Source organism: Saccostrea cucullata, unplaced genomic scaffold (assembly GCF_032062105.1).
Source record: "Saccostrea cucullata isolate Sc308-1 unplaced genomic scaffold, CSIRO_AGI_Scuc_v1 ctg649, whole genome shotgun sequence".
Classification (NCBI taxonomy): Eukaryota; Metazoa; Mollusca; class Bivalvia; order Ostreida; family Ostreidae; genus Saccostrea; species Saccostrea cuccullata.
Window position 1 is genome coordinate 86,478 of NW_026919021.1, and position 11,211 is coordinate 97,688.

General features: G+C 32.2%; 1 protein-coding gene across 3 annotated transcripts in view; it reads left to right on the forward strand.

The window, feature by feature from the left end:
• LOC134277550 (protein kinase C-binding protein NELL2-like) overlaps positions 1–10,076 on the forward strand; it is a 40,590-nt gene extending 30,514 nt beyond the window's left edge. For all 3 annotated transcript variants that reach the window (XM_062759887.1, XM_062759881.1, XM_062759890.1), the window contains 4 exons: positions 583–662; positions 3,134–3,245; positions 5,339–5,458; positions 8,244–10,076. In XM_062759887.1, the coding sequence (XP_062615871.1) occupies positions 583–662; positions 3,134–3,245; positions 5,339–5,458; positions 8,244–8,494 (563 nt within the window). In that variant the 3' untranslated portion in view covers positions 8,495–10,076. The remainder of the gene's footprint in view (positions 1–582; positions 663–3,133; positions 3,246–5,338; positions 5,459–8,243) is intronic.
• The last annotated feature ends 1,135 nt before the right edge of the window (positions 10,077–11,211 follow it).

Consider the following 11,211-nt stretch of genomic DNA (forward strand, 5'->3'; position numbering starts at 1 on the left):
TTGCAAGCTTGAATTATAATACTAGTACTAGGCCAATCAACCCTCTTTAAACATAAAATCCGTTAATTTTTCTATTGCCAAATCTTTTTATTAAAAAATTCCTTCATCAGCTCCTAACTCAACAAGGTGGTATGTATAATAGTAAAGTGTATAATCATAACTAGCAGTAAGGTATATTGCTACAACACGTAGGTAAGGGAGGCGGGCGAGCTGCAGCTGTGATCGGTCTGACGTCACTAGACGCTTATCTATTGTGTGTTCCATTCATAGCCCTATACACGACGCACCTGTACAGACGAATCACGCTGCCAAGTCTGTCAATGTGCAACAAATATAACAGTGCATTTAGCAGTACATTTGCAGAAATACCTTAAAATTGGAAAAATATTAATAAAAGGTTTCAAATAGGTCAATAAAGAGTCTAGACACATTAGCCTTGTTTCTTTATATGTTTAGCTCTTTTAAGACTTGATTATGGTTATTGGTTGAAAGGAAAGCAAATTACAGACAGATATTTTGCTACTTTTTGTCAGAAATAAATTTAATAGGTACAATTTGAATTGATGTATTTACTTTTTGCAGCCAACTGTTACTTTAATGGGAAATATTACCATCATGGAGAGAGTGTCAGTCCGAAAGTCTGTGTCACCTGCACATGTAATGTAAGTATAGTTATCTTGTGCATGTGATGAAAATGTGTTTAATCTGTACATATGATGTAAGTCTGTGTTACCTGTACATGTAATGTAATGTATGTCACCTGTACATGTAATACACCTGTAGATTTAATGTATGTCACCTGTACATGTTATACACCTGAAGATAAAATGTATGTCACCTGTACATGTATGTATGTCACCTGTAGATGTAATGTATGTCACCTGTACATGTTATACACCTGTAGATGTAATGTATGTCACCTGTAGATGTAATGTATGTCACCTGTACATGTTATACACTTGTAGATGTAATGTATGTCACCTGTAGATGTAATGTATGTCACCTGTAGATGTAATGTATGTCACCTGTAGATGTAATGTATGTCACCTGTACATGTAGTGTATGTCACCTGTACATGTTATACACCTGTACATGTAATGTATGTCACCTGTACATGTTATGCACCTGTAGATGTAATGTATGTCACCTGTAGATGTAATGTATGTCACCTGTACATGTTATACACCTGTACACATTTGTATGTCACCTGTACATGTTTGTATGTCATCTGTACATGTTATGCACCTGTAGATGTAATGTATGTCACCCCTAGATGTAATGTATGTCACCAGTAGATGTTATACACCTGTACATGTTATACACCTGTACATGTAATGTGTGTCACCTGTACATGTTATACACCTGTACATGTAATGTATGTCACCTGTAGATGTAATGTATGTCACCTGTACATGTATGCATGTCACCTATATATGTAATGTATTTCACCTGTAGATGTTATGCATGTCACAGAATGTAATGTAAGGCTGTGTTGCTTGTACTTGTAATATAAGTGTTTTTAACCTTTAATGTACTGTAACTGTTTGATACCTGTACATGTAAATTTTTATTGCCTGTAAGTTTTTAGTACCATATATCTATGTATATGAAGTGTATACCTGTCACCTTTTCCTATAATGTAAGTTTTTGTTGTCTGTAGACATTATGTTATAGTTTCTCAACTTTGCAAACAGAAATTATACCCTATATCTAAGGTAACTGTTAAATTTAAAGAATTATTCGGACGTACTCAGGATTATGAATGAAAAGTGAGGGCAAGACGTCATAGAGTAATACTAGATGGTAAATATCCAGCTAATTGGTTGTTACAGTATTTTAGATATGTTTGAATGTATTTACGTAAATACTGTAATAAAAATAAAAATTCAAAGGAAACAATCTAATCAGAATACATTTCCTGTGCTTTCTTATATTTTTTATGTGGTTTTGAAGATTTGAAAAATTAATTATCATCTTTTGATCTCCAGTTCCATTATGACGTAATTATTAATTAATAAAATTTTGAAATTTATGAAGAAACATGGAAATATTTTATCCAGGGAAAAGGAAACCTGTTGGAAACAAACAGCTGTTCTGGACACCTTTTGTGAAAGATGTTGAAGTCGTTTGATAATTTTCATCTCTAGTATATCTTCTTTTCTAATTAGAAAATTGCCTGTGAAGTGATATTAAAAGGGGAATTACTTTTTACATATACTTATGTGATAATAAAGAAAGCCAGGTGTTGTATATGAAAATAAACACATCTTTGCTTTTCGTTCTTATGTAAGTAAAAGAATATGAAAGTGAAGTTAGCTTTGTGTGGTGAAAACAACAAGCTGAAAAAACATAAATTATGATATTTAAAGAATTTCCTCTCTGTTCCTTCAAACCTAAATCATTGATATTGTAAGAGTACCTTGTATCTCAATGTATAGATAAACAGATTATAGCTCTTCAATCAAAGATGGATTTCCTCTTTTTCCAAGTGAAATAAAAAGAAATTCCTCGATTCTAAATTTTCTAACAATAAGGAGGAACATGGTGATATGTGCTTTGTTGATACAAAGAGCTACTTTCAGATTCAAAAGACCATGTGGCACAGTGACATACACATTTGTGGAAGGAATGCTTTTATATGTGTACTCTGAGTGAAGAATTATGTAATACAAGCCAAAACCTCCTTAAAGAGGGTTAAGGGCCCGTTATTCTGGGCTTTCTTTGTTTTGTGATTCAGTTATATCTTTTATTTGAATTTCTGTATTTTGGTAAAAGATTTAAACATACTAGTATCTGTTATAAGAATCATAAATAGAAATCTCAGTTTATATCAAGCCATGCCATCATGCATTATTAGATGAATATATGTCTTAAATCTATTTATTTTATTGGAGAGACAAAACAATTAAGCCAGCTATTTAACCAATTTATTACATGTATTTTCTGCTCACAATGTTTACATTAATTTATGAACGATGAACATTTTAATCATTTTTCATTCATACATATTATAGTCCTCTTCTTTATAACTTCCTCCTTGACTCTTGTGTGTTTGGAGATAAAAAAAAGATTCATAAGTTTAAATGTCATGAACTTTCGCTCTTCTTTAAAAAAAATTTTCCTTCTTATTTAGGATGGCAATATGGAGTGTGAGAGGATGGACCCAGAGGTCAGTTGTCCCAATTTAAATTGTCCGGAAGAGAAAAGACTACACATTGAGGGGGAGTGCTGCCCAGTGTGTGAGGGTAAGTCCAAGTGATGGGGATCTAAAAATAACCATTCAGAGGGTATATGGCTGGAAAGGGGATAGGCCTTAAATTTGTTCTCTTCAGACTATAAACCTTTTTTTTAGTATATTCTCTTCAGGCTATAAACCTTTTTTTTAATATGTTCTCTTCAGGCTATAAACCTTTTTTTTTAAAAAAAAAAAGGGGTGGGTGGGAGGGATGGGGGTCTGTTGAAGAAAAGTCCAGTATGCAATGTACCATTGAGTTGACATTGAGACATTCTTAGATATCTTCAAGTACTTTACTGGAAGACATTTTCTATGCTGAGTCTTTGCTTTATATCAAGTAATATATTGGTAGACTGAATATGAAACATGCAATTTGAATTTCTCAGGCAGTTGCAATCCAGTATTCTTGCATTAGTCACAACTGCTTATTTATTCATTTTCTCTAGCAAAATTTGCAATTCCTGTCAGATTTGATAAACATAGACCATTCTTTGACATAGTCATTTTATCAAAAAATCTACCCTTCTTTCCTCAAAGCTTTGTATCTTTTTGTAGTTAGTCATCAAATTTTGATTCAATTTCCTCACCATTATGCATAGAGTGTGACTGTATCTGCAGTTTCTGTGTGCATTTTGAGAGGTTTGGTTATGTCATAGTCTAGACTCTTAGTCTCTTTTGAAATCCCCATTATTCTCTTTGGTCCCTAATGCTGAAAATGACTCACCATCTAGAACTGGAAGGAATTTGATTTGACACTTTGCAGGGCAATATTGCCATAGTTAATAGATCCTTTGGTGGTTTGCTAGATTTTATTATTGTCCATCAGAATTTAGACAAACTTGCTTCGCAAAAGTGATTTACTGACACCGTGAAGATTCTAGCTGTCTAAAAGGTTGAGAGATTATCAGATAGTTGGGGTGTTAATGCATTTCCTTTGAAGATTTTTCTCAGGAGCATGTGAACTTTTTTGCTCCATGGATGAAAAAGTCAGTCAGAGTTCATCAAATTCTAATAACTATTGGAGATGGGTAATCTGTATTGGATTTACAGCTTTTCAGTCAATTGAATTTGTTTGGTGATAAATTCTGACATGGAATGAAAACCAAGAATAATCCTCAGAGCCATGGGCTTTGTTAGTATTTGTATCATATTATACAGTTCACATAGAATGATCCTGCACTTTGATATAATGAAGGTTTTGGCAATAAAGCAAAAAATTTTAACACAGTGACATTAGTATTATTATTTGTTAATTAAATGATTTTCTGTTAGAAAAAAGTATTAATTTTAATCAAACATAAATTGAAAGTCCATTTTGTCCTTTCCTTCCAGTTAATAAAAATGAAAAATTTTAAGAATTAAAAGGTAAAAACTATAATTAAAATTTACAAATAAACATTTTTCTCCCAAAAAACACTGCAGAAAGTTTTATTTTCAGGAGTACTTTGTATCTTTGTGCTTTCTCTGATCCCCTTCACCCCAATGAACATTTTGCATGTCTATGTGATGGAATCTATATCAGCTAGCATGATACTTAACATCTCGGTTCCTCGTGGGACCAATAAACTGATGTAAGACTGTCTGTAGTCCACACCAAAAGGAAGAGAAATGTGTCATGTTACACAGAGTGAGGGCAGACTGTGTCAAGGAAACGTGACTCATGTCTGCTAAGAAGAAGTCCATAGAAATGGGGATCAATACTTTTGGGGGAATATCGAGGGCTTATTATGCAATCGTTGTCCATTTGTAGCTAGATAGAGCATCCATATTCAAAAAAATCATCAACTACAAAACGATATTTTTCAAATATTTTTCTTTGAATTTCAAAGTACTAGCTTTTAAACATCAAAAAGAAAGGTATTTAAGATGAAGATGGTTTGCACTAGATTACTCGCAGAGAAATCAAATTATGCTCACCAATGCACTGATAGCATATACAATCTCTAACAGGAGAAACATTTTTCTATACATTTGTAGTGCAAATGATTTGTGTATCTCTTGGTACATTGTTGGTAAATCATATTTATTTGCAGATAATCAGCATTTTTACATGAATTAATGTGAACGTAATATTTCTAATTCGGTTTGGTTCTATTCCAATAGGTACAGATTTCTGTGGTCTTGGAAACAATTGCCACTCAAATGCATCCTGCATTAACTTGTCAACCAGGTTTGCCTGTCAGTGTTTACCAGGTTACCGTGGAGACGGTGTCCATTGCAAAGGTAAATTTCGAAACCCAACATACTCAGCAATTTTATTAAAGTAATATTTAAAGAAGTGTTCCATATACAAGAAGTCAAAATTTGAAAATATGGTTTCAACTGTTACATTACATTTTAAAAAAAAAAAAATGTAGGAATTGATGAAAATGAATAAATTAATAATAAAAGTAGATGAAACAAGAGGTGTTGCAGTCTACACAAATACCCTTATTATTTTGATTAAATTCATGAACTTAGCTTTAAGGTTCAGAAAATTTTAATGTGAATCTGACTTGAGATAATAATAAGGAAATTGAAAGCTGTACTATTTTATGATGTCTATGCACTCTACCATGTAAAATATGTTGCACACCACTTCCTATCAATCCAAGTCTGACCTTTCACTGTGTATGATATTAAGTAACAATATTCAGTACAGACACCCAGTAGGATATTTAGAACTGTCTGCCAGAAAGATATAGCATTTTTTATTAAATTACAACAATAAATTTCCTTCACTAAGTTTTTCACACTTTTGTAGCAGCCTCACCTCCCTACAATGCATGCCAAATGGGTAAAATGTGGGTCAGCCTGTTTCTAAGAATAAGATGATTGCCAAAATCACTGGATTTCTTCTGTCTTTGATATACATCCAAGATGTAGAATTTTTAGATTGGTTTTTAACCACACTGAGAATAACCTTGTTTAAAAAAAAGGAAGATGTATTTATAGAATCAAAATTGCTGATGTAATGTTTTGATTGACTTCCAATTCAATCCTTTTCCCCATTATTATCCTTTAATTATCTATAGGAGGGTATACTATATGGCCATTGAAACTCTTCTGTTTGAATGTAGCATGTACAAAAATGCCAAAGGAATAGGAATGGTTTGGGATGGGATTAATATAATTGTGTAATCTAGTTTTGCAAGATGTTTTTTTAAGTGAACAAGTTCTAAATGGGCATTGAAGTTTGGAAAGGCAGTGGTTCCCACTGCAAACCATTCACCTCGGGTTGGATAAGCAATCAAATTTATTACATTACCACAGATAGGTATCTCTTTCTCACCATGGTTTCACTGTCAATGAGAATATTCCCAAACCACTAGAAGAATGAAACTTGCCCCATTGAGTTTTAATAGGGAAATTATCGCTACTAATTTCAGACCCACTGGTAGCAGTTATTTCAAGGAGAAAAGGATATAGGAGTAAGACCAGTCTGAAAGGTGGTTTAGGAGATAAACTGATTTAATTCTGTTGGGAGATGAAAGTCGTCCATATATTATCTCCAGCAAAAAAATTGTGTGCAGAGTTATAATTCAAAAGGGTTTAGATAAAAATGTGTTAATGCTCATTCTTTTTGTGTATTAACACAGGCACAGTGCTGAGTTTTTGGAGATATTAAGATAATTTTTGAAATTGTACATGCGCTTGCAGAGACATTTTAATTTAAGCCAGTTTACTTTCTGGTAATGTGTGACCTTGAAAAGCAACTTCTATAAAAAAATAATTTATTATTGCAGATATATGGGAAGTAAATACGTTATAAAAATATTTCCAATGGTTTTATATTTGTTTCCAATGTTTTACTTTTGAACTCCCCCTCCCACCAAAAACAAGATGCGTTTGTAAAACATTGATGGCCAAATGTGGCAGCTTATGGCAAAGGTTAAAGTTTCTCAAATGGAAGTCAAACTCTTAGGTCAAGAGATCATAAATATTATCCAAAGAAAGGACTTGTCTCAATAAAAATACATGTGGAAATTGAGAGCCTAAGCACCAATAGTTCAAAAATAATATCAAAGTTAAAGATTTTTTTTAAAAGTGGGTCAAACTCCAATGTCAAGGTCAAAAGGTCAGATTTGTTGGTATCCAGGGGAAGGCATTGTTATAAGAAATACACATGTCAAACATAAAAGCTCTAGCTCAACTGTTCAAGAGTTACTGTAGATTCCTTATTTTTTGCGAGTACTTTTTATGGAGAATGGGCTCTTCAACAGCAAATCGCAAGAATAAGAATCTGCGAATGGACAGTTGATCAAGTGTTTTAACATAGATTTCAGCACCATAAAAAAAAGGCGAATAATTTAATTTCGCGTGTGGTGCTTCTCGCGAAATTACGCGATAATTAATTCCACGCGTATATTTAGGAATCTACAGTATATTGCTAAGGTTGATTGTCAAAATTGTTGGTATCCAAAGGTAGATCCTGAAATAAGACATATGAGAGTCCTAGTAAAAAATTTTCAAGAGTCATTGCCAAGGTTACACTTTTTAGAAAGGGGTCAATTTTTAAGGCCAAGGTAAAATGGTCAAAAATATTTATATCCAAAGAAAGGTCCTGTCATAATGAATACACTTGTGAAGTATAAAAGCCATATCACCAACTGTTTAAAAGACATGGCCAGGCTTAAATTTTGATTATTTTCTGTAAAAGTGGGTCAAACTCAAAGTTCAAGGTCAATAGGTCATATATTTTGGTACTCAAAGAAAGATCTTGTGACATGGAATGAACACGTGACACATGAAAGCCAGACCTTCAACTAGTTAAATGTTATTGGGACGGTTAAAGTTCTTGTGCACAAACAGACAGTCAGACAGCTAGACAGACAGACAGATACCCCCAAATCTTACAGGAGAATTAAAAAAACAAATGGGAAAAATAGAAATACATGAGTTGACAGAGTTTTATCATCTGATTTAAGACTAACAACACCAAGTTATATTTCAAGTTCATGTGCTCCTTAAATTTGGTTGCAGTTAATAGGCTTACACAATTACTTATATATTTTTTTTCTTATTTCAGATGTTGATGAATGCCTAACAAAAGGAGGAAAGTATGGTCACCACTGCAATGGTCAAACTATCTGTGAGAACACAATAGGGTCATACCTATGCAAGTGTCCCTCTGGTCATATTCCAGAGGATCCTTATAACTGTACTGGCTCTGGCTATGATTTTTCTAATTCAGCCCCAGGAAGGGAAAGTGATGGAACTTTTTTGCTGACATTTTTTTCCCTAATCCTGGTGATTTTGTGGGTTTCTGGTGTCAGATAATGGTGCAATGTGCCATTAGATCAAAACATTGTTATGACCATGATTCTGAGTATGAGCAGCCATCTTTGTTGGGTGGTTGCACAGAGTGTTCATGTGAATACGAACTGTTCCATCAAGAAAAATTCCATTTTTTAAGCCTATGAAACAGTTGATTTTGATTTAATTAAATGCAGAAGTGAAAGCCTTTTTATACTTTGAAATTGTCTTGCTTGATAGCTAGAAAATTTTGCTAAATTCATGTTTTGGTTGTAAAAATCATATAATTTAATCATTTTGCAGAAAAAATGACTAAAAATTAACTTTTATATTCAGATACATGTACCAGTAGATAAATTATGTTAAAACTTCATGCATATTCCATAATCAAGAAATAGATATTGTGACTGTTAATTGCACTGTTGTTTATTAATTAAGATTTTAAATTTTCATTGATGATTGATGCATTATGTATTATATGTATAATATGGTATGGCTGTTTGATGTTTATGGTTCATTTGTTGGAGAAATGGAAATATTTTTTATTATTACATTTGTGATATATTAAGTGTATGAATGATTTGAGGTTAGATTGATGGCCATTTTTATTAATTGTTGTGATTTGTTAATCATTGTTAGATCTATTTTCATTAAGATGAAATGAGTTCCAGTATTGCAGAACCATTTATTCTCTGCTGCTGTAACACTGCTGTCAAATTGTCCGAGTCTGGTAACATAAGGCAGTGAAAGGAGAAGTCTATACAAATCTCCCAGATACTCAGTAAAACTTCAAGTGAGGAAATAGCTTTACTTCTCCATAAAGCTATTTGCTCATTATGCGAAGTGATAGCTAGTCTAAGAACAGCCTTCTATTAAATTGAGTTATCATGTGATTAAACTGTTTCTCGAACATAGATTATTTTGTATTCCATTTTCTCAATGGTTTTTATTAAACCAGTTTATTTTTTAATCCTTTGCATATCCAGTGCATTGAAAAATGTCCCAAAATACTCTAAGCCTCCATGCATGCATTTGTTGCCAGACTCTGCTATTCTAAGCTATATATCATATATAGTATTTACAAAAGGTGTATCTTGAAAAGATGTGTGAGAGAAAGTTTTCTGACTTTTTTATTACGAATTGAATTTGTTGTTAAATTGCCTTGTTAAAAATGCTTTGTATATGAAAAATGTGATAATTTGTATTAGCAATCTTAGTCGTACATGTGTGAGTTCAAATGCTTGATTAGACACAACAAATTAAGAAAATTGCCATATAACTGAAAAACAAAATGGCCACAAGAAGCAATTAGTCATTTGAAATTGTATTATGATTGTTTGTAGAAAGATTTGGTCAAAAATAAGAATAAAATTCTGCTCCAGCAGTCTTCAAAAATCATTTTCGGTATTTGGTTCCTGAGACATTTAATATTTTGTTGTGTGAGATTAACTAAATTCAGTACCATATTGTTTGATCAGGTTTTTGAACTTGAGGGAAAAAAGTTGTATATACTTCTCTAATGAGTAAATGATTTATTAGATCAAATTTTCTACCTCTGAATTATCTGTAGGATTTATTTCAAATTTATTAAATTCCCATTTCCTACAATTCTTATTTTTTTGTTATTTATCTTTTACAAAGTTGGGATGCTTATCTACTGCAGTGTTATTTTATTTCATTTGATTTTTTTGCTTAAACAAATGAACAATATATTTGTGCCATTATACTTGAAAGCAATTGGAATCTTCAGAATTTCACTTGAACAAACATTATTCCTAAGTATTTCTATGCAATTAAGGTGAAACCTTGAAAAAACATTTCTAAACTGACATTTGAAAGTCATGTTTTAGAAGTTAAGAATCATCAGGGACAGCAAAGGGTTCCAAAAACCCAGAAATGGATGAAATTGTGTAGAAAAGATGGATGAAAGTTTGCACACAAGTTAAGCTAATTGACACCATTTATTTGAATATTGCAAAAAATAGTTTTGTTTTAAGCAGGATAATCAATGGGGTTTGGCATTCTCTGCTAGGAGAATGTGGAGGTATTGGTGAAGTTTAAGGGCTGAAACAGGTGCTAATCATTCTAACAAGTGGGGGACCCAAGTTATTGCAAGTGGAGCTTTTAACTGGATTTTTCATAGACATTTTGTGGTTGAAAGAAAAATGTTGGGATAAGGGGTACCATGAAGAAAGAAATTCTGATGGAGAGAGAAATTTGACTTTGAAATTGGTAAACGTTAGGAAAATGTTACATTTAAATTTTTTCAACACATACATGTAATTTGAAAACAAAAATTATAACATTATATATATATTTCTCATTACTTTATTATAGTATTACATTATTGTTCCAACTTTCACTTTCACTTTGAAAATTTAAAATAAAATTTACATTCATGCAGAGAAATTACTTGCATCATTGTTTTCTTTCAATATTTAGAGTGATTCCTAATTTTGGAGAACATAAAAAATCAAATGTTTCTGATAAAGTTAATTTTCATGTTGGAACTTGCATTTCCCGTCTTTCTGACTGTTTTTCTTTTAATTTTATCTGTATGCATGCATGTGTGTGAGAGAGAATGTAAGAAATGCAAAGAAAAGGTTATAAACAAATTATTCAAATCTGGAGTACATAAAAATTGATAAAAAAATCAAATGATAAACTGTGTTTGAAAACAAACATCAATAAACTCAGTCTAACAAAATGCCATCATTTGCTATGAACCTTGAAAAAAATCC